This window comes from Pagrus major, chromosome 23 (assembly GCF_040436345.1).
Source record: "Pagrus major chromosome 23, Pma_NU_1.0".
In the NCBI taxonomy this organism is placed as follows: Eukaryota; Metazoa; Chordata; class Actinopteri; order Spariformes; family Sparidae; genus Pagrus; species Pagrus major.
The window spans coordinates 8,930,289-8,954,817 of record NC_133237.1 but is presented as its reverse complement, the minus strand read 5'-3'; the positions used below and the strand labels follow the sequence as shown (position 1 = coordinate 8,954,817).

Below are 24,529 nucleotides of genomic sequence, written 5' to 3'. Positions count from 1 at the left end.
CTGTAATTCTGGATTCATGTTTCTGTGAGAGCTAGTGCGACTGTAACAGTACGTGTCCACACACACACACACACACACACACACACACACACACAGAGTGTCAGGGCGAAAACGGTTCCTCCAGAAAGTGTTTAGGAGCATGTCTCAGGCCATTTGGAGTCGGTTGGAACCTATATTGTATCTGTATTGACACTTTTTTGGATCACATAGTTGGATATAGGGTTAGGGTTGAAATAGGCATTTACCAGTAGCTGTGATGGTTAGGCTGGGGTAAGTGTCTTGGGAATGCATTATGTTAATGAGGGTCCTCACAACTACAGAGAGACCAACATGTGTGTATGTGTGTGTGTGTGCATGCATATTAAAGCCCTCTGCTGCTTCGTCCTCAAGGACCGCTGGTGTCTGGCAGCGTTTGCTCCCCAGACACCTTCTGCTGCTCCACCTCCGCTGGCGTTGTTTGTGTCTGTTATTGTTTGTGTGTATCTTTAATGAGTGTGTATATTTTTAATGAGCGTGTGCTTTTACAGCTGTGACCTGCTCACACAGCCTTTGTTGGATGTTTAAATAACCTGTCTACACGATGACAACGGTGACTAAACAATAATATACAATTACATTTTTAGTGATTTTTTGGGATGTACAACATGCTCTACATGAAGATATTCAATAATACAATATATCTCACAACAGAAAACTGACTGAATAGCATCAATCACATCCCTTGTTGGGATCTAACATCTGGATCGCCACCGCAAGGCTGGCCTGGCACCCAAATCTTATCAAAACCCATTTGTAATTCTACCTGATTTTGTACTTACCAAATGTTTTGTGAGGGTTAATTATTTGACTTGACTATTTCAAAAATAACTTTAGCATAGCCGTGCAGTTTTAGCAGCTGCCTCTATGAAACAAGAAAACACGGGATCTTATAGCTGACATTATGTTTCCGCAGAAAATCAATGAACCAGTTAACAAGGTCAACGCTTACAAAATATAAAAGCACACAGTGTGAAGTCTGTGTCTTGCCCTCTCTGGCACACTAGCTGAGCTACCTCATACTATCACAGAACACCCACACTTACACATCCGCATGCAGCTGGTAGCATGACTGACTCAAGGGGAATGTGTGGCTTATTTTTACACCAGGTTTGATCAAACACATTGGATGTGAAAGTATGCCAGTGTGCCGTCTCTGTCTCTGATGGCTGATCCGTCATACTGAGTCAACGTGCTTTTCATCCTGCACGACCCATGTTGCTCTTTCACATCCCCTAAAGAGATTACTGACTGACCCACTGGCCCACTGACTCACTGCCTGGACACGTGAGTGATGGAAAAATATGGCTGGCTATAGATTCGATTAGAGCGAAGAGAGCTGGCAGAAAGGGGACGGTAAATACACACAAACACACATCCTCTGCAGTCGAGTAGATGGCTGAATACAGGAGGAGGTAGTTGAGCAGAGCTTGGCCTCGTGCTGTTTCCTCAATGATGAGGTCTTTTCTGATCAAAGGCAGACGCCCACTTCCTCCTCCTCGTCCTCCTGCTGCTCCGCGGGGCTCTTCATCTTCCTAACCTCCCTAAGCTCTTTGCACCCCCACCCCTTCAAACCACACAAGCCTTACCAGGCCCTCAATCAGCCCGCATTTTGGATGTAACTAAGGTTTTTGACATTTGAGGCCTTGACGACGCCACACACACTCAGACCTTTCAGCTTCTAGCAGCTGGTGTTTCCATGGTAACAAGGGGATCGGCTGAGGTGTTGGGGGACTCAGATGTGGGTGGAGACGGCGGCCATTTCGCACACAGCCGCTCTTCCCTCCCTTAACCCTCCCCCCACCCCTCCATCTCCACTCGTCACTCGTTCATTTGTTCAGAGAGAGAGAGCGAGAGAGAGAGAGAGGGCTCTGCCTGCAGCCTGACACTTTACCCACAAACCGCTGCACCCATTTCTGGGATCTGGGTCATATTTTCAGTGACTCATCTTTTCAGCAGTTTTTCAGAAGAGGGGGGAGGAAAAAAGGGAGGAATAAAGCAGTGGGAGAGAAACTGTATGAGGGATTGAGGGATTAATGGGAGGAGATGGTTGGCAGGGGGAGAGCAGGGGGAGAAAGATTAGGAGGGAGGGGGGGAGATGAGGCAGCAGAGGGGGGGAGATGAGATGGAGGGGTGGTGTGTGTTTGTTTTGCCATGTTGGGTGTTCCTCTGGGATCTGCCAGCCTGACGGGTGGGGGTGCTGGGGGGGGGCTTAAAGACCTGCTCTGGAGGCTCCATCATTACATTACCTCCCTGAATGGTGTTCATGTGTGTGCATGAGTGTGTGTGAATCTTTAGAGGGGGTTGCCCTTTCTCTGCACTAGAATAAATGTTTCAACACAAAGGCTCCATTCAGGAGACAGGAAAAAGTGTGTGTGTTTCCATGTATGTGTGTGTAAGTGGGACAGCACATGGAGCCGCTGTGGACAGAAACTGGCGGGAGACCAAGTAAAAAGCACCGCGATTATATATGAGAGTGAGCACGAAGAGGCTGTGATTTCCAGAATGATGCAGGTTGGACTGTGAGTAACAAACTGACTAACAAAGGGTTTTTTTGTAGGTATAACATGATGCAAGAATTCAGGCCTGTGTGTGTAAAGTAACGTGTCTCTTTTCTGCTCAGATCTAACTGAAATCAATCATCTATCACCTTTTCCAGCTCCAACGGTCTCCTAAACATAACGTTCAAGGAAAATTTGCATAATGGTCATCAACAGTCAACAGCCATTTTCCAGATGACCGCTAAACACCTCCCATGTCTAGTGATTGTGGAAAGATTAGCAACCCGGTTCAGCAGGTTTGTCAAGCCCCACGGTAATGAAGGTTTCTTTTTACACCTTCTTTAAAAAAAGAAATACAAGAGAAAAAAGTGTTGAGAATGAATTAAACTGTGTTTTTCTGCTCTACAAAACACATCCGTTTCGCCCACACCTTACCCTCATCGGTTGAATGCTAATGTTAGCTAATTGGTTAACAAATATGTTGTTTTACCTTGAAATATGGTCTGTTTTCACCATCCATCATCTTTTCAGTTGCTAATCAATCAGGAAGCAGTGAAATGATAACAGATTCAGATTCCCTATATTCATACAACTTGAAACACAGCTGTACAACATCTGAGCTTCCCACCCTGAGCAACGTGTCAGAGGAAAATGGCTGCCTTGTGAATATGGTCCACGGCATAGAGTTTGATTGTAGGCCTTCATTTCTGTTATACTCTATAAAAGACTTAATATAGAGGCTAATATTGACCAGCTGTATACAACAATTACTTTATATGTATATAAAGCACATAAACGCACATAAAGCTGCTCCAGCACGTCTTACAGATGCTCGATCAGATTGGGATCTGGGGAATCTGGAGGCCCGGTCAACACCTCGGGCCCTTTATTGTGTTCCTCGAGCTGTTCCTGAGCAGTGTTTGCAGTGTGTCAGGGCACATTGTCCTGCTGGGGGGCCACTGCCATCAGGTAGTGTTGTTGTGATGAGGGGGTGTACTTGGTCCACAACAGTGTTTGGATGGGTGGTGCGTGTCAAGTGGCATTCACATGAATGCCAGCACCCAAGGTTTCCCTGCAGAACATCGCATTGTGATGAGATGATCAATGTTATTCACGTCACCTGGCAGTGGTTTTATTGTTGTGGCTGATCGGTGTATATAAAATGTATGAAGCCAATAAATGCATATTTAAGATCCTTGACAGAGATCTCATTTTAAAATGATATAGTTGTAATTGGAAACATTAAAAACTCAGCTGGAGACAATGTTACCTTGATTAGCTAGTTAGCTACAGCTGATAAAATCTGCTAGTTACATAATATGTTATGTGTGATGTGACTGTTAACTAAATGGAAGGTTTATATGAATAAAAAAGTCAAATTGGTAGTTTAAGAAGGGGAACAGCGAGTGAAACTCACCAAACAAGGACAAAAAGAAACCATGAAAGAGACACGTAGCGTTCCAAATCCCAGTTTTATTGGTCGTTGGATTTCAGGTGAACCAATGGCACGAGAGAGAGATTAATCCACAATATCAAAAAATTATACAAAATAATAATACAAAAAGAAGTTCCAGTTATACAAAGCAAAGATGTGGACTTTCATCATTCTTCTTTTTTTTCATCTTTTATTTTCCTACTGCCCAAAAACTCAAGAGTAAGGCACAGTCATTACCACATGTTTACCCTTCCACATCCGTTTGTCTAAGCCTTGGTCTTGGTTACCTTGGAGACGCTTGTTTCTCCGAGGATAACCGCTCCTTTTATTCGCTCGAGATTCTCAACCCTTCATGCAAAAACGGTCAAAACTGGACGGAGTTGGTGAGGAGCTGGCTACAGTCATGTATCATTTCATAGAAGTACAATGATTGGATGCTTGATGAGGACTACGATGACGGGTGGAGGAGCCCATTCATTCAGGGCCCTTTGCTTTATCATAAAAATTAGTAGACAGAAGCCGTTGCTGCTGAATGCGTCATGGAGAAAACAGGCTGCTGAAGGGTAGAGAATCAAAGAGGGCAGGACCTATGGGTGCAATGTGCTACATGACTGCATAACAGACATTTCAGTTAAATAAAAGAAATTCAAAGTCTGCCTCTTTTCTATTTTTTTTTTTTTTTTTAAACATAACTCTTCCCACCTTCACTGACGAGTCAGGAACAGAAAAATCCAACAAAAACAAACACAATTTGGTCATTTCTCATTGAAAAAGGCTGTCATGATACTCCTCGAAGTTCAGACAGAAATTAAAAAAACCAAAGAAGAAGCAGGTTTAGGTCATTAAGGGCACTCTTGCAGCTCATTCGGTTATATGGCAAGGCTCTCGAGGGCAGGGACGGAGACGTGGCAGGAGATCACTCTCTGTTGGACCGGACGCTGTGCGAGATGCGTGACAGGACTGTAACATGAGTTAGTAGCACCAGGTTCCAGTTTGGCCAGTTGTGTGTGTGAGATGACAGTTTGTTTAATCCAGTATCAAAGGTTTGGTGTAGATAAAGGCTGAGGTCTAAGTTTGGTCGAGGGATTCAAAAAAGCAGCTTTCAAAAAGGGTCTATAAACTTATCCACTACCTACTGAACGCCTACCCATGATAATGTCTGTGCCTTGGACGTAGAAAAAGAAATCCAACTGTGTGTTAGCGAGTGTTTTTTTTTCTTCCAGTAAGACAGGTGAGTGCAGTAAACGCGTGTGTCCGCACCGTTTTTAATTCTATTTTCTTTACACTGTTCTCAGGACAATAGGTTTAGCTTGTGGAGGAGGGGGAGTGGGGGTAAAGGGGGTTTTAACTTCCTACATCCTGTTTGGTCCAGGAGAAACCCCCGCCAACCAATGAGAACACAGCTAGAAGGACGACACAGGAAACATTTGAGTATTTTACACTTGAGATGAAGCGAGGAGGTGGGGGGTTAAACCCGTCTGTTACATCATCTTCGATATCTTTATCATCATCATCATCAGATCCACTCCAGTTATATCACATAGTCATCACACAGAGGCAACAGGGCCTGCTCATGAAAACAAACATACTCGACCTGGTCTGATAGAAGCAGAAGATCGGACCCAAACGCACAAAAACAGACCCTCCAGCTAACAGGAAGCAGCTGAAGTAGATTTCATCCTCGCGGTGGGATCTGTTTTTGGAGATTAGATCAGGTAGGAACAGATCTAGCAGACCAGGTCGGATACCATAAATACTGCCACCATGTGCTGCTCACACAGACAATAGAGACAAGTAGAAAGACGAGGGGGTTAACTCAGAGAGGAGGGGGGGAGGAGGGAGGGAGGGAGGGAGGGAGAGAGAGGGGCTCTTTAAACGTGGCTCTGCTCTGCTCTGGGAGAAAGAGACGGCCCATACGTAAGGCGAGGAGGGGAGTGAGTGACAGGTCGAGCAGCGAACCAGATCGGAGCAGAAAAAAAGTGCACAGCCCCACGGTAACTATGGCAACAGATAAAGGTCGGCGCTGCAGAGCAGAGCCGGGTATAGGGAGGAAGGAAGGATGGAGGGAAGGAAAAGGGAGGCAGGAGAGAAGGGAGTGTCTCCTTCCTTCATCTTCTATCCTTCCTGTTCTCTCTGTGCAGTTCATCAACATATAAAGTCATAAGTACAGGATATAATATGAGGAGCGGGAGGGGGAGGGGAGCGGGGGGATAGGTAGACGTATGGACGGGTGGTGCTGCCGTGCTGCGTCGCCACACCTCATTCATTCATCAGCCTCCCAGCAGTGGGCGACCGCCTCAGTACTCCCAGAGCGTGGCGGTCTCCAGGTCGTCGGCGTTGGCCTTGAGCACGCCGGCGTGGTCGCCGCGGAGGTACTTGCTGTCGGCGACGTGGCGGACGGCCAGCTTGTTGTAGTCGCAGAACTCGAAGAGGAAGTCGACGGGCGTGTCGCTGCTGCTCACCACCGACTGCTCGTTCCCCACCATCCAGTATTTACCCGTCGAGTCTGCGGGAGGAGAGGAGACGGATGGATTCAAGAGAGAAAAGATGGTGGAGTTGAATGAGTGGGGGAAGGGTGTGAAAAAAATGGAGGGAACAAAAGGTTTGGCTTATAATCACTTTGTTTGAATTACATAATGTGAAGGCTGGGAAATTATCCGAATCAAATCCCTCTTTTTGGCACAAACGCCTCATGAGTAAATCCATAATGAGAATCCGTTAAATGATTTAATCCCCTGTATGCCTGCGGGAGGTCCCTCCGCATGCTGCGACACGAAATACCTCTCTGCCGGATGTGTAATGCTGCTGCACATGTGCAAGTTAGCCGACGTGTCTGTCAGGAAGCCGCCGAAAGAAAGACCGTGTATTCTGTCTGAACTGACCTTGCAGGCTGTAGGCTCCGTCTCTGAACTCCAGAGTGAAGTAGTCGTAGGTGGAGCGGTTGGAGTCCAGCGTCCCCGTCACCTTCCTGCAGCCGATGAAACCGTGCTCGCCGCGCAGCACGATGATCGGGCGGTTGATCAGCTTCATGATGAACTCCTCGGTCTCACCTGGAGACAAAGAGCGTTGCATGTTTACTCAGAGTGTAAAAACTACTGTGAGGATACGACGACCTCAACAGTTCGATTCATTGTATGCTCAAATAATCAATTTTAATTGATTTATCACACAAAACTTTGGTTCTAACCTCCAAAATGCCAAAAGCTGTCCTATAAGAGCGACTTGTGTGTTATATAGCAGCTCATGCCTCGAGCTCAGAGTGCTGAGTTTACATACATATTATTAAAAATTTATGCAAAGCAACTCAGCTCTAATATGCCCTAAAAAGAGCTCTGCGGTGGCCGACAGCCTTATCAGATCCTGCAGCACAAAGTGAAGCTTCATCTTTGATCCACACACAGACGCTGCTTTAATTGGAGTATCTTCTGATCTGCTTGCTGCAATGAAAGCAGCCGTGTGCTATAATAATCTGGCTGAGCCGGTGTTATTAAAGGAAGACTTTGACATTTTGTGGAATACATTTGCTTTGTTGCTGGGAGTTTGATGAGAAGATGAATACTACTCTCATATCTGTCCATTAACTGTAAGGCAAGCCAGCAGCTTAGCTTAGCTTAGCATAAAGTCTGGAAACAGGGAGAGAGAGCTTTTGTTCCACCTATCAGCACCTCTATAATAACAGCTCAATAATTAAAATGTTATGTCAGTCTGTAAAACAATTTGACGCTTTACATGGGATTATGTGCAGACTATTTCCTGGCCCAGAGGAGCAACTACTGAAGTCTCCACCGGTTGCTACTGCTCAGAGAAGAAGTCCAAGAAAATAAGCGCATTTCCCAAGTACAATGTGGAAGTATATTCATTTGGCCTCATCTTAATATGTGGGGCATGGTTGTGACAGATGTAATGACATTTTTTGTTTGACCAGCATCATTAGGAAGCTTTCTGAGGTGATATTTTGTTGCAGTGGTGGAAGAAGTAGTCAGATCTCCTTTACTTAAAGGGTAACTTCACACATTTTACACATTAAAGTGTAATTTAAAGTGTATTTAAAGATCTTGGGGAATACTACACCATATGTGAGAAAAGTAGTAAAAAGTCTTTTGTGGCTCCAGGGGAAGCTGCGTGTAATTATCAGATTACATGCAGCTTTAAAGCCACAAAAGGCTTTATACTTTCATTAAGAATTGGTGGAGTTGCCCTTTAAGTAAAAGTACCAAAATATTAGCCTAAACGTAAATGTATCTGACGTAGCTGTGACTGTAGCTGTTAGATAAATGTAGTGGAGTAAAGGTATACAATACAATACATTGGAAATGCCTGAGAACAAGTACCTCATAATTGTACTGAAGCACAGTAGTTGAGTAAATGTTACTTCGGTGACATAATGCAGACTGCTCAGTTTTCACATACTGTTCTAATCAACATGATTAATTTAAAATGAACATGGCAACAGAACAGAGAAAAGATTGCAACTAATCTGAATCTCTGAAGACCAAACAGCGACGTTCGGCTGTTACGAAACAGAACCGCTCTGCTGAGAAGTGCTGAAGCCTTTGAAGCCAGAAACAACTGGAACATCCAGTCATGATTTAATTACTGTACTTCTGCAGTGTTGAAACCCACCCGCCCCCCCATCTCTGCTGAAAAGTAAATCAGTTAGCGAACGTGTCATTGTCTGAACATTCGGCTGAATCAACAAATCTCACCGACCGGCAGAGTCGATGGTGGCTGCGAGCTGGCCGTTTTTCTTGGCGGCGACGTATTTCCCATTAGCAGCCCGGAGAGTCAGCCTCTTCCCACGCCACTCAATGTCAAAGTAGCAATTAGTTGACCTGCGGAGGGAGAGAGAGAGAGAGAGATAGAGAGAGAGAGTAAAGGCATGAGAGGTAAGAAGGATAATTAATTCTACATGGCATGTGGATATCCAGTAGCACTTGTGTGAGTGTCAAGTGTAAACACACCGTGACATTTAGCTCTCCTGTTGCTCAGAAAACTACACCCAGCCGCTTTATCCACAACTTAATTGTTGGGTAATTGGATAGGTAGGCTCAGGGTGGAGGGATCAGCTTCACTTGTAGTCTTTGGTTAAGTTGAATCAAGTAGCTTGTTAATCCTTTCACTTGGCCCGGAGGAGGGTGTTATTTCCTCGTCACATTCTTGGGCCTTGCTAACTTTTGTAAGAGGCGCTCTGAAATGTTCCCCTCAAACCACAGGAGGACTTGGTGAGAGAAAACATTTCTGTGGTTTAATCAGTGAAGAGTGAAGCAAGTCGAATCTCAAGAATGTGATGGAGGAATTTGGTTACTTCCTGCAGAGAGCCCTGCAGTGCGTCTCTGCTCCAGCTTATCTTGAGAAATGGAGGGTTAACTCAGGACACCTCTCTGGCCACTCTGGATCTGTTTTTTTGTTGTCACTCCTACACACATACATACCTTCTTCATGACTGAACATCTGCAGCTTCTGTTTCTGCACTACAAACACTACGATTTTCAAAATAAACGTCATTTTAAAAGGCACTTTCCTTATGTGTTGATTCTGGCAGCCCCTGTGGACAAAAGCGGATTGGACACCCCTGCCTCGTGTCTAAAGATCTTGATCTAGCTAGCTTGTGCATTTAAGTAAGTAAAGTTTATTTAATACAGCATTTGTTTTTGACTATTTTTCTATTGAGTGCAGCAGGAATGAGTCCTAAAACCCAGGTTATCTGGGTTCCCATTTTTGAATGGGTTTTGGGTTAAATGTCTTGAAAAAGGATTTCAGTTAACAGTGGCAAGCATTATGAATGACTATATACAGGCTAACTAGCCAGTCACTCACTAATGGTCTCATTTGCTTATACAACTCATATAAAAGCATTAGTATAACAGTGCTCCTGAAACGCCTCGTCAGTAGTCTCGCCTCCAATTCTTTATGACATCACACCATGTCCTCATATCAGACATTTGCATAAATTAATGCCAGCATCTAGTTTGGCATGTGAGAATAAATTTAACACAGCTGCTCTGCCTTTGTTAACAGTGCTGGCTCAGGCATGGGCAAACTGACCAATCAGAGCAGATTGGGGGGGGGGGGGGCTTAAAGCAACATGAGCCAAAACACACAAGTACTCTACTTAGTACTCCAGGGAGTCTAAGCTTCTACTCCTGCATCTGTTCGGAGCCTCACAGTGAAATCATCCAGGAGTACAGGGTCAAAGGTCAGGAGTCAACAGTGAGCACTCTGGCCGGACAGATCCACTGCACATTAAAGAAAATCACTCTCTACAAGTTGAGGTCGCACAAATGCGCTATATCTCCCACAACATGCCAGAACCATGACACAAGGTCACTCACTCTTCACCTCCCACACTCGTCATCCACCCCCCACTGCTCACACACACATACACACATCACACACACACCCCCATCAAATACACACAAACCTCCTTAGTCAGCTCAAATTACCAGAGAGGAGAACAGACTAGGAGCTGTGACACACCAGTATCAGGTTCTCACATACATTTACTGGCTCTGATTAGTGAGTGAGTGGACAGATTGGAGCAGGTGTGGTCGTGGTGGATTTTGAAGTTTAAGACATGTGTTAGTACAGAAGGACAGACAGCGGTGTGTGTGTGATGCTCACTTGGTGGAGGCGGTGCACTGCAGGCCGCCGTTGGCAGTCAGGGTCCAGTATTTCCCAGCGGCGGTCCTGAAAGCACACTTCCTGTTTTCACGACAAATCTCCACCTGGAACACCTCCTGGTCGCCTTCCTCGTCCTGGTTGGCTGACAGGTCCATACCTGGATGAGGTGAGATGATGGGGAGGAGGGGTTAGCTAAAATACAGGCTAGTGGGTCAGTCATGAATCCAGCACACATGTGAAGGCTGCAAATAGCCACAGAAGATGACCGTCATCAACCAACAGTCCAGATGCACACGCACACACACCTAACCACACACACATCCTCTGGTCAGGATCAGACGTACTAAATGAGCAACATCAGACGGTTTGGATTAGTAAAGGATTTCACACAGCTGCACACCCACACACACACACACACATCTGTCAAAGTCCAGACAGACCCCACTCGAGTTCAAAGGATTAGTCGTCATGGTGGACGGTCGCAGAAATCAGAAAAAATCCCACAAGAATCTTCGTGGGGAGCTACCATGAATGTAGAGCTGAAACAGTTAATCGATCGACACATAAGCAACGCATTGTTTAGTTTATTTAAGTAACAAGACTGAGTCATTTTAGATACAAAAAATATCATAACAAACAGAAATGATAGCAAATTGTTAAATTGCTTACTTTTATAGGAGCAACAGATACTACATTTGTTGTCCTAACAGCTCATGTGCATGTGTGTGTGTGTGTGTGCGTGTGTGTGTGTCCATACGCCAGACTGTGTGTACAGAACACCAGACCTCATTAAAATCCCATCAACCCACTTATAAACTTCAGTACAACAAAGAGGTAATCAAACACGAGAGAACTATAGGATGGAGACCTACACAACCCTCTAGTATAACTCTCCTACACAACCATTCACACACACTTCATGCAGCACAATGTGTGCTATTGTATATGATGAGGTCATGGCGTGGACGGACCTATAGCTGCAGGGCAGATAGAGAGAGAGATGGACTGTCTGTTGGACCGCTGTGTAAATGTGTGCCGAGCGAGACGGGGACAGAGAAAGAGAGATGTGTTTGAGAAAACAAACCAGCACACTCATGTGTTCCCCATCCGCCTCCCTCTTCATGTGTGACACCCTCCCCCCACTGCATCTCATTTGTTCCATGTTTCTTTGCTCTCTTACAGCCTCACAACTGGCTGCAGTGGTCACATTGATTGAAAAAAAGGGGGAAATCTGGCCTAAGATGCCGTTGATAATAAAGAATAATATGATCATGTGTGTCAAAATTGGAAGCATGTCTTCTGGTCATGATATTTTTAGCTGAGGGACTGTATGAACATTATTAGAGGGGAGGGTTATGCATTTTTCTTTTTCACGAGAGGGGTGCTTCATTTATGATGTTTCCTCACCACACATTCATATTTTATTAGATTTTTAACAGATTTATTATTAAAAAATGATTAAATATTTACGAATGAAGGCTTTAGTGACATAAATGTATGCCCTTTCATATAAAGAGGAAAACATCTGTTTGATGTTTAGTCATAATCAGTTTTGAGAAACACAGAATACACAAGATGTTTATGAATATAACTATTACACATGAATGTGCTCCCACCTTCACAAACATGAAAAAAGGTTAAACATTTTGTGACATAACAATGCAGTGAATAAATACATAATTCCTGCACTTTGGCTTTTTATGGGTGTTTTGTGTTCTTCAGTTAGACAGACGTTGTGATGTATCAGTAGACGATTGTCATTCAGTGTCATGATTATCGCAACTTTGTATCGAGATGCCATGTTATCATTGGCAACGTATCTTAAATCATATCTTATCATGAGTTACTCCATGATTCCCAACCCTATTTGTCATAATAAGTTAGCCCATAATATAATTCAAATTGGACCCAGGTGGCAGAAATCACTGTTTACTTACCACTTTTTATTACTTATTACTTTTTATTAGCCATTTTATGGTAAATGGACTTGCAGCACTTTTCCAGTCTACTGACCGCTCAAAGAGCTTTACAACATTCGTCACATTCACCTGTTCACACACACATTCATACAGATGGCAGAGCCTGCCATGCAAGGTACCGGCTCATCAGGAGTGATTTGGGTTTCGAACCAGCGACCTTCCGATTACTGGACGACCTGCTCTACCTCCTGAGCTGCAGCCGTCCTATAGTATAGTTTAATTTTAATGGTCAAATCAATGGTGTTTACCATTAATGTGACAATTGCTAATTAGATTTTTGCACGATCAGTGGGTATTTAAAAGTGATTGTTCCTTTTGCTTTATTTTGCCTCCTTTAGTTGAAAAACTACTCAGCCAATTTAGCACTGAGCTCCTATAACGTTCCCAGACTCAGATGCAGCAGTGCCAAAAATGATGTCTTTTCAACACATTGCTCTTTTTGTCATATCCTGGCAGCTACATCACCCACAATTCAACTTGATTGTAAACAGTTGGGTCGTACAGTCAGGTGTGTTATACTACTAGTGACTAATGTAGCCTCGAGCTGAGATCAGGAGCGGGCTGCAGTGTTCTAGTTGGCTCACTTTTTTCTAACTGTACACCCCCAGATTTAATTTTCAGATTTACAGTCTTCAGTCCCAACAGATGCTGATTCAAATGACATAAATTGAGGCATTAATACTCCAGTAAACAGACTGTAATGTGTAAAATCAGTGGAGTTCCACTTAAATAATGAAATAAATTGAGCCACTTTGATTTTGTTGGAGTGTTAGTGTTTTTTTTAACTTAAGTGGACAATCCAAGGAAAATATTAATGACTCTGAGGGCCTTGCTTTTTTTAGTAAGTCAGCAAAGTTCACAAGTTTCACAATATTCTCAGTTAGTATTCTTTTGTCCTTTCACATAACACATGGCGTCTCAGTACAAGCTGTACAATGTTTCTCTCCAGCTGAAGCCAAAGATGTTCTTCAGAACCAACCAAGAAAAGTATTATGTAAGGTGTTGGTCACACAAGAGTTACTGCTCACAATGTGTGTCTGAAAAACAGACGAAAAAAAGAAAAACGCATATTAGTCCTCTCCTGTGGAGTGCTCCAAGTCAACTCGGGCACCCTGGCCTCTGAACAGATTGAGTTTCTGCAGAAATATGTGGGGATGCACACGTACCAATGCAGCACACACACGCTGATGATTGAGAGGGAAAATATAACTGACCATAATGGGAACCACATGGTGTGGAGAGGGGGGGGGCACAGAAGATGAAATGTAAGTTTAGCTGCAACAGACAGGAGGGTTTGAAGGAACACATTAGAGGAGGAGAACAGGAGGAAAAATGAGGAGAGAAGAGGGTCAGACTCTGCTCGCCTCCGGGACCATCAGTCACATTACTGCACTCTGCTCTAATCCTCGCTGCTTCCTGCTCGGCCAACGCCGACGCTCAGTACAGTAGCGCAGGAGAGCCCATTTGTTACTGTGGCAAGAGGGAGAGAGCGTAAAACATCTGCTGCTACCCACCAGGAACTTACAGTGGGATTCCTGACTCACCTACGTCATGAAGTAGCTTATTCCACACTGCTACGAAAAGTCTGGGCATTTATATTCTGTAATGTTGACTGCCGACTGGAGGTGGAGGACAAATATACTTTATTTCATGAATGTAACTATACAGAGAGGAGAGAGAGGAAAAGAAAGGCCAGAACCAGAGTCTCTGGTGAGTGCTCAGTTCAGTGAGAGTTGACCTGAATTCAAACCCAGAGAAACACATACCCTGCTCGCTAGCTTACAGCTAATGTACAGTAATCTAAAGCAACCACCGCTGCCGATGAAAATCTATCTGAGGTGACTCGGGCAGTGATGTTCACAGATGAAGTAACGTTTTTCACATTATGTTTAGTCTCATTCACCAACTTCCTTCCTCACTCTCCGACTCTCTCCCGGAAGTTACAGCGACAGACGAACAAATGTAACGCTCCGTTTCCTTGAGGAAACGTGTGGATTCCTCTGAGTTTGAACATTGTTGGAAACATTTGGGATGCTCTTGATCTTTAAAAATATAATTTATCCCTGCAACACTACTACTACAGCTCCTAACTCACCCTACAATAATGGAATATGTACAGGCCTTGAGTTCAGCCTAAAAATAGCCAGACAAGATCAACATTTACTTAAATAAATAAATCCAAACATCAACAATAAACAACCAAACATCACAGCTGTGGGTTGAACTGTTACACCTCATTAGTATAAATCAAAAATCCAAATAAATGTATACATTTATAAATAAAGCTGGAAAACTCCACACTAGTCCATTATACTGGGAGTGTTAGTTTCTATGCAAGAGAGGAAGGAAAAAGATGAATATCACTGTATGAAAATAAAGCAGCAAAGTACTGAGAACTACATTACAATGTTTATTCCACAACTGAGCTGCTTTGAATAGATTATCACCTAAAACCTTACACTCTCGTCAACATCATTTACAAACCTGGATGTTTTGAAGGAATGACGCTGATATTTGACTAACCGTCTGTGAGAGGAGGAAGTGTTTGTCTCTTCAGTCAGAGGCTTAGTGTCTCATCTCCACACACACACACACACACACACACACACACACACACACACACACACACACACACACACACACACACACACACACAAACAGGTCACAAGTTATCACATGGAAAGAAAAATACTGGTGGGTGGGTACACACACACACACACACACACACACACACACACACACACACACACACACACACACACACACACACCATGAAAATACAAGACTGACGGAGACAAAACACTCACCCTGAGGCCTGTAGAGCCTCCATGACCCAGAGAGGGGCCGGGGCTGCCTGTCAGGGTTTGTCTATGCGTGTGTGTTCCCAGATATGTCTACGCTGATCACTTTGTAACGCTCACAGGGTCAATGGAGGAGGAGTGAAGAGGGTCCGCACTTAAACACACCAAACCACACCAAAAGTAGCGACCACACATACAGAATCCACCCAAACCACACCAAACACACAGCGCACACACACACACACACACACAGCGCACACACACACACACTTGAAAACAACCCCTCCATCTTCCCGTCCACCCCACCCACCGCATTCAGCCTGATGGCGGCAGGCACAGATTGTTGGCCCCGGTTACTGTGAGCCAGCACCAGAGGCCTGCTGTGAACACACGCGATTGTATCAAGTGCAGTTGTGTGTGTTTGTGTGTGTGTCTGCTATTGTTCAGCAGGCCTGACCGAGGAGGCGACCAGCTGGGGCACGAACAGGGAGGCAGATCATCGGCCTTTGTTCTGATCCAAAAACAAACACACACACACACACACACACACACACACACACACACACACACACACACACACGATGAGCCAGCCAGCCTACACACCAAATACTGTGCTGACTGTAACACCGCTGCTCGTACAGTATGGACCCTCTGATGCTCCCATTTCCTCGGACAAATGAAAAAAAATGTAGGTCAGACATACGAGATACAGTATTGCGCCCGGGGATGTCCCAAATCTTTTGGTGAATTGATTTTAACCCAATTCTGTGTCCAGTGTGTTGCAAAAATCGACTGAAGAGCGGTCGGACTGTGAGTTAGAGGGCATTAGTGCGGAGACACACCCAGAGAGCAGCTAAAGCCTAACCTATAATAAAGTAGACGACATTAAGGAGGAGAGGTTCCCTGGTGCTCCCTTGGCACGCTACCAACACACACACACACACACACACACACACACACACACACACACACACACACACACACACACACAGAGGGTCTTTAAACACATTAAATGTCGCAGCCAGTAAACACTACCAAGGATGTATAAATCGACTGCATGCTTCATTTTTTTCTCTATCTGGCGAGTGTGTGTGTGTGTGTGTGTGTGTGTGTGTGTGTGTGTGTGTGAGTGTGCAGTTGATGTGCAAATCCTCACCCTTTACACCCTGCAGGGAATAACACACACCAGCCAAGGTCGGAGTTGTGTGTCTCATGTCTCATTTCCTGCCAGCGATGGGGGGTTGAAGGATACAGAAAGGGTGTCAGGGCCTGAATCATGGCCAGACACAACATGGAGTCACAGTTTGTGTCTCCTTCTCTAACCACATGCGGCACGGTGCATGATTCAAAGTCTGATTATGACTGTGATTTAACGTGATGACTGCTTTTCTACGCTTTTGAGTTAGTGTCCAAACAGCACAGCCACAGTCAGACCTCCTCTTAGACCAGTCTAAACTTTAAATTTCACACATTTTTATTTGAAATCGGAATCTGAACGCATACTTTGAGCTGTGACGTCTAAATGTCATTTGCTAAAGCAACAATATGTGACTTCTGGAGAAAGACAGTTAATTATTGAGTCTCATTCCCAAGCTGTTAAATACTGACACATTGGATTGGCGGATTGGGTCCAGTGGTTTTCTCCAAAAGTTATATTGTTGCTTTAAATTGTTTTAGATTTTGGGACATAAGCTCATTCACTTTGTTGCTGAGAGTCAGATGAGAAGATTGATACCACTCATGTTTCAACCGTTATTATGAAGCTACAGTCGGCAGCCGGTTAGCTTAGCTTAGCACAAAGTACTGGAAACAGGGGAAAACAGCTAGCATGGCTCTGTCCAAACAAATTTTACCTTCCTGAAACATCTAAAGTTTCAATTATTGACATGTAATATCTTGCTTGTTTTATTTCCTAGAAAAAAACAGAGTGTAAAAACAACAATTTGTGTTTTTTGGGGAGGTTATGTGGCGGAATATTTTGTGGCCGGGTGCCGTGACATTCCCCATGAATATATTGTCATTTTGCCTCAATAATATATTTCAAAATATAAAAATGTATATTTTACTAATACATTGGTATATATACTTACTTTAAAATATATTACTTTGAAAATTATTATATTTTGCAGGAATTATTAGATCCTATATCTTTGGAATATATGGGTTAATATTTTACATTACAGTATATGAAAAATGCCAATAATCTGTATATTTGTCAATATATAGAGAATATTTCATTTGATATATTCAATTATACAGTACATTATTAATTATATATTTTGATAGTGTCATTTCTGTTACATGGTGGAAAATATTAGTCATTACACTGTTAAACTGACAAAGAATGAGAAAAACTAGAAAGTGAATATGTAAGATCTGCATATATGGAAAATATTTCCGTTGCCTGGCATTTCACAATCCTGTCATGTGGCTTTAGTCATGTTTCATAGGACTTGCAGGAACATTCATACTAAGTCTCTTAAAGCCAGTTTCCAGCTAACAGAAAGGAGGTTAGTCACAGTGCTGCAGGCAGAAAACATTCCAGGTACACTGAATTATTGCCCAATCATCATATTTGACAAATATGAAAAGTCCCAACAGGGATCACACTCCAGCTCACCTCCCCCTTACGTCTCCGGGGCAGAAAAGACCATCAGATACAAAGACCAGTCAGCACCCAGTGGTCACGCCAGTAGCCGGTGGGATATGATGGGCTTTCATCCTTTAAGCTGATGAACCAGGGCTCAGTCTTCCCTCACACTTGACCACAGTTTAGGGGCAGAACAGGCCACTTAAAAGGCCATTGAGCTCCAGGCTAACTGACTGATAATTGTGTCTCGTACCATATGAGGGTCATTAAACAGTCTAAGGGAATTTGCGACCATCTCTGTTACCAGGGATGACAAGAGTGGACGTTAAGGTCCGGAAACGGGCAAGCAAGGGTCGGATTAATGACAATTATGACTGGTCAGAACACAAATTAGGACACCGGAAGCAAGAGGACCCGACATGACTAGACAGCAGACTGAATTTAATGGATTTACTAAAAGATTTTGATAGAAATTCAAGAGAATCCCACCTCCCACACAAGAGAAGCACTGTGAGCATGTTGGCCTAATTAAAAGCCTTCCCTCTGGTTATTATTGGATCAGAAAGTAAAGAAGCACTGATGATGGATATGGCACGAAGAACAAGAAATAAATGACACTGGAGAGTTAAAAGGCTGGTGGCGGTATCAGTTAATGTCCAAAAAGTCATGATAAATGGCAGTGACCTTAGAGTATTATATTATCTTTAACATTTGATCCAATTTGGACCAGTTGAGATTATTTAATAATGTCAATTAGAGCAACTTGAAGAACATTTCTGCTCTTTTTGTGCAGCATGGGTCTCATCTTTGTAGTTTTGGCAATCATTACCATCTGTTAGGGTATTTATTGTAGAAACAGTTACACTTCTACTTTAAGGACGAGCTGTCTGTAAACATAGATTTACAACGGCAGTAACCCCTCCCAAGTACGATCACCAATCCTGAGATCTCAACTTGATCTTGACAAATTAAGTGCAAGTCACAAAATCCACCGTTATGATTGAGCAAAGCAGCTTTCGGACCAGCCCACTTGAATCCGCTTGCATCAAAATCCTAAAGGAAGCCAGCAGACCTCAGCTGCCATCTTGGCTCTGGTCTGCTGGGCAAATAGCAGCTGTTGGTTTAAAAAACATGTGGAATCGGTTTAATTCCTCCCAGCATTTAATCCACATCACAGTGATCCAGTTGTTGGAGGGTTGAACGAGGTCTTCCTCTAAATACTCACAATTTCTCAGACACAGAGATTTTAGCTGCAGGGATGACATGAGAGCATAAACCCTGATATCTCAGGTCAAGGTATCCAACAATAGTGAGTATCTATCTGACACCAGTGCTGTCCTTTTCCCAAATCTGTATAAGACACTGTGTGGGACTCATTGAAATCATTATTACTGAAGATCTAATCACCAGAGGTACATTTTTTTTTTTACCTCTGGTTCCACTTAATCAATTAATTAATAAAGATAGGATATACTATTAAAACAAATCCTTAGTTGCAGGACAAATGTGTTAACACATGGGTCTTTGTTTTATTTGTATTGTGCACACAAGGATGAATGTGCACAACATTTCCACTGCCACTTTCACACTAATCCACAGAGTGAAAATTGGCTGTAACGTGCAAAGTAATGCAGTAATACGCCAACAAAGGGGAGGAGAAGGCCGCTGCAAGCTGGCAAACATGGATGTCAAAAATGCATAACGTTGAAGATAAGAAGATAACGTGTTGGTTCATTTCCACCAACACGGAGCTGGTTCCATATTATGGTTCAGACACTTAAATTTGGTTTGGACCTAAGACCCCAGTTTTCGTAGTGACCAAACCGTGTAATTACGTGATGCACTATGGCCCAAAAATACTTTTTGCCTTAAAAAAGGTCCTATTTGTAAGGAAAGTTTTGAATTTTGAGTTCCCAGCTCGTTAAATACCGACTCTTTGGGGTGCAGACCGTCCTGACCTACCATCCCAAAATGTCAAGTATTTGACGCGTTGGCAATGAGACTCAAAAATTCACTTTTCTTACAAATACTTTTAAGTTTATGTTGTGAAAGAAGCACCTGTAAAACGGCAGATTCATTTTTTCAGTGTCACAACCTCTGCGACACTCCTCATTTCACTATCATAAATTGAACCATTTGGTCCATTAAGTCTAGAAGAGCTGCACAATTAAATCACTTCATCCCCACCCAAGGTAGCCGGGCACCTTTTTGGCTTCAAGCACCACTGAGCAGCTTTCATAAGAATGAACGGGGCTCTGTCTCCAACACCGTGTCCAGGTCGTATTATACCTGTAATGGAGTCTGTAAAGGTTGTTCCCAGCAGGAGCCCAAAAATAGCAGGTTTTCCTTGAACCGAAGTGGAACCGAAGTGGAACCGAAGTGGGCATGTCGATTCTACAGATTGTTGTGCAATATGAAACGCCCTCCGTTGATGACACAACCTTGATTACAACAGTTCAGCGCAACACTGGTGGAAACGCGGGCTATTACACATGGTAGCATCACGGTTCCGAGAATCTTTAACAGTTCCAGAACCAGAACTGATTTGGTGGTGAAGGGGCTACAGTGTATTTTGGTGAGAAAAACTGATGTAACTGTAACTTGTTGGTTTGTGTGAACACTCCTCAGAGCACCTTTAATGTGTGGATAGACCAGACCATGACTGATACCTGATCAGTCTCATAATGTCGGCGTACTGGAGCATTTCCACTTCTAGGGAGGCAATGCGTCATACGAGCATCACTCAAGTAACAAGAGCTGCATTTGAAGACTTTTATTGTTGTGACTAATGGCCCTTAAAGTCGGCAGAGCTAAACTGATTCCAGCCATAATGTCCTGCTTAACTCTTAGCAGCTACAAAACCTCATGATATCAAATGAAAATGCAAAGGCTGTGAAAAGCAATTGAATGCCAATATCAAACCATAAAAAGTCATTACTGTCAGTTCCAGGACAGCACGTTTCTGATTCAGGATACTGAAACACATCCAGGCCTTTTTGCATTTTTATAAATCCCAAATAAATGTATTAAATGTGATAGTTTTAGTATTCCAGAGTGAGCAGGATGTTGGCGTGTCACTGAGCTGCACTCTCCATAATAAAAAGCCATGATCTGATTTAGCAAAATAACGTTTTTTCACCCAGGGATTATTAAACTGCAGTTCATCCTCGCATTACAGAGGATGTCATCGTCTGAATCCAACGCATCAGTTTAGCACTCATAATGTCTCCATTTCGTGATCCCCTCTTTTATTCAACCTCCACCTTCCAAAACCGGCCTCCATTTTGTGTCCGAGACTGAGCACCACTTGTGGAGAAAAAGTGACGGAGAGGAGAAGGAGATAAATATTTTCATGACGAGTAAACAAAGCAGGGGTGGAAAACAAACAGAAAACAAAAGGATAGACGGATCAGACTTTCTCAAAAGAGGAAGAAAAACCACAGAACCGCACGGTGTTCTCACTGGTGAGCTCCTCCGACCACACGCTAAATATAGATTTAAAGAGCATCAATTACTATATTCCTATCATTCATTACAGCAGACAGTCACTGCCACAGTGTCTCTGCTTTCTCAGGCACCCAACCTAAATCACACCGGTGACTCTTTGTGCTGACTCAGTGTGATTCACACGCTCACTGGGACCTTAAATTCAAGGCCTTTTGATTAACTTGAACGTGCTTGTTTCTGTGTTGACACCCATCAACCAGATGAGTGATGTCACTGATAATGACCCGAGACACACAGCAGCCAGGGCCTGGAGGCGGGAGGAGTGGGGGAGGTGATGGGAGAGAGGAAGGCGTGATGGAGCAAAGGGGTGAAAGGAGGTGATAGAAGGAAGGAAGGAAGGAAGAAGGTGGAGGGACAAGTTCGTATCTCGGCCCACTCTGACAGCTGAAAACCAGACACACATGGGCAGAGTTCGCTCTCTCACACACTCGAACAGTGACGTAATGTGAAAAAGGGAAGAAAAAACCCATTTGTGAGCCCCCCTGAGCGAGGTAACATGTGTACTTCATCATTGCTGATACACAAACCAGTACACATAACTGAAGAGCCATGAATCAGTCTGGAGCTGCTTTCAAATGCTCCAACTTCAGCTTTTGTAGTCAGATTGAAGGAAATATTCTGGAGAGGACTAAAATGCTGATGATGGAGTTCTGTTCAATGGCTCATTAAAGTTAATGGTGATGTGAAATGCTTCAACATGGATGAAAAGGATCATAAACCTCAACATATAACGAACAGACCAGGCGCCAAGTAGCTGCTCTCACAAAACATCTGGATTAATTGTGCCGTTTCTGAGACATCTCTTCTCTCCTCTGAGCTGCTCCGCTTCGTGCCAGTTCAGCCTCTCGCCAGTTTAAGGCTGTTTTACATTTGAATGTTGGCACACGTGCACACGGTGCAGCATGTGTGTTGAGAGGGCCGAGGGCTCTGTGCCCCTTTGTTACACTCTTTTCATGCCAGTTGTCGGGAACATCCAGTGAAAGCACTCGCAGCCGGCGTGGACAAGACTCAGGGTGCTTTCATCAGCTCTGATTTTCTAACCTGTTCAGATTAGTGCGGGCTTTGGGAAGACAAGATATTAAATTCGATGGATTAAGCTTCAGTCAGTGATGGTGTGCATCACACAACTGCTGCCCTGCACTTTAATAGGTCACAGGCCTCTCATGGTTTTGGGTCATTTCCATGCAAGAATCTGGACAAAGCATTGTTTAGGCCATTTACATGTCCTATATCCTACCCATTAGGGTGTGTGTGTGTGTGTGTGTGTGTGTGTGTGTGTGTGTGGGCTGCAGGGGGGATGCAGTCTGACATTCCATCACTTTAACCCTTCCTCTGCCAGAGGATGACACAACAACAGTCTCTCTCTCTCTCTCTCTCTCTCTCTCTCTCTCTCTCTCTCACACACACACACACACACACACACACACCTGTCACACACACTCCTCTGACCACCACCACACCCACCTTGCCGGGTGGAGACGTTCCTCTCGTTGGCAGCGGTGAGCACGACCTGCGGGTGGCTCTGCTCCAGCACGAACAGCTCGTCCTTGCCCACGCGCGCGCTCTTGCCGGACTTCATGGTGCCGGAGGGCCCGGAGGGCGCGAGGTACTTGCCGCTACAGTCCCTGAACGCCACCTTGCCGGAGCGGAACTCCAGCGTGTAGCCCGTGCTCTTGTCCGTGGTGGCGACCAGCGCGCCGTCGTTCCGCAGGAAGCGGTTGTCAGAGGTCTGCAGGTGGTAGCGCTGCTCGCGGAACACCAGCGTGATCATGGAGTCCACCCCCCACGGGACGTCCCGGTCGATGGCGATCTCGTCCACCTTGGAGCTCAGGTGCGCGTACCGCTTGCGCGTCATGCTGAAGATGTTCACCTGCGGGTGCATGGCGATGTGCACGCTCCATTTCTCCGCCACAGAGGCGGTCTGGGCGAAGCAGATGATCCGGTCCTCGGTGCCGCCCAGGTAGCGGCCGTGCGCCTCGGACTGCAGGGACCAGCGGCCGTCATCATGGGCGGTGATGATGAACCGGCACTCCGGGCCCGGGCTCTCACTGTCCCCGGTAACGTTCCCGTCCTTATCGGCGGCGATGTACCGGCCCAGATGTGACTTGAGGGAGAACACGTTCCCGCTGGACTCGTCGCTCTGCTCCAGGGTCCAGATCTGCTTCTTCTTCATGCTCGTGGCGGAGGCGTTGATTTTGAAGCCGAAGGTCTCCGCCGTGAGGTATTTGTTCCCGCAGTTGATGAGACCGAACTGGATCTGCAGCATGTCGCTGGTTCCGTTGGACGCGCCGTTGGTTGTCATCGTCGGTTGTGTGCGTGCGCTCGAGCCTCGGACCGGACCGGTTCTGTGTGAGAGGGATGAGGGGGGGGTGGTTCTGGAAGTGAGCTCGCGGCTGAAAGGGTGGGATGCTGTGCTGCCTCGCGTGCTTCTCTTTGTTTGGGGAGTGTGTGTGTATGTGTGTGTGTAGCTGAGTGGGAGTCTGTGAGCGCGCGCCGCCGGTCCTCAGTGCTCTGCCTGTCTCAGCAGCGCGAGCCCGCCGCCACAGCTGCAGCCTATATAACCATCAGTGACGTTGCAGCGCAGGCCACGCCCCTTCTGATGGAGACAAATCTGATCTGGGAGCTGAAGTCAACTTTTATTGCTCCGTTATTTGTCCATTAAATTCAAATAAGCTTCTTCTTCTTCTTCTTCTGTAGTCTTCCTCTGTTCTTCTGTTGTCTTTTCTTCTTCTGCTCTTCTTCTTATTCTGATGTCTTATCGTCTAATTCTTCTTCTCCTCGTTATCTCTTCTTCTTCTTCTTCTTCTTCTACTTTTTCTTCTACTTCTTCTGTCTGTCTTCCCTCCCATTCTCTTCTCCTTTCTTCTTCTCTCCTGACTTTCTCCCCCTCCTCCACCTCCTCTTTTTCTTCTCTTGTTATATCTTCTCCTCCTCTTCTTCTTCTTCTATTGTGCTTCTTCTTCTGTTCTTCTTCTGTTGTCTTATCGTCTTCTTATTCTCCTCACGTTATCTCTTCTTCTTCTTCTCTTCTTCCCTCTCCTTCTTCTTCGTTTTGTTCT

The 24,529-nt window shown here is 44.6% G+C and overlaps 1 protein-coding gene across 1 annotated transcript; it reads right to left on the bottom strand.

Annotated features, from left to right (window-relative positions):
* Nucleotides 1-3,990: 3,990 nt before the first annotated feature.
* fscn1a (fascin actin-bundling protein 1a) lies at nucleotides 3,991-24,001 on the bottom strand. Its single transcript, XM_073495204.1, has 5 exons — nucleotides 22,935-24,001; nucleotides 10,594-10,750; nucleotides 8,683-8,804; nucleotides 6,855-7,022; nucleotides 3,991-6,478 (listed from the first exon to the last, which is right to left on the bottom strand). Exons 1-5 carry the CDS (start codon nucleotides 23,770-23,772, stop codon nucleotides 6,270-6,272), a joined length of 1,494 nt encoding a protein of 497 aa, XP_073351305.1. The 5' UTR covers nucleotides 23,773-24,001; the 3' UTR covers nucleotides 3,991-6,269.
* Between the last annotated feature and the right edge of the window lie 528 nt (nucleotides 24,002-24,529).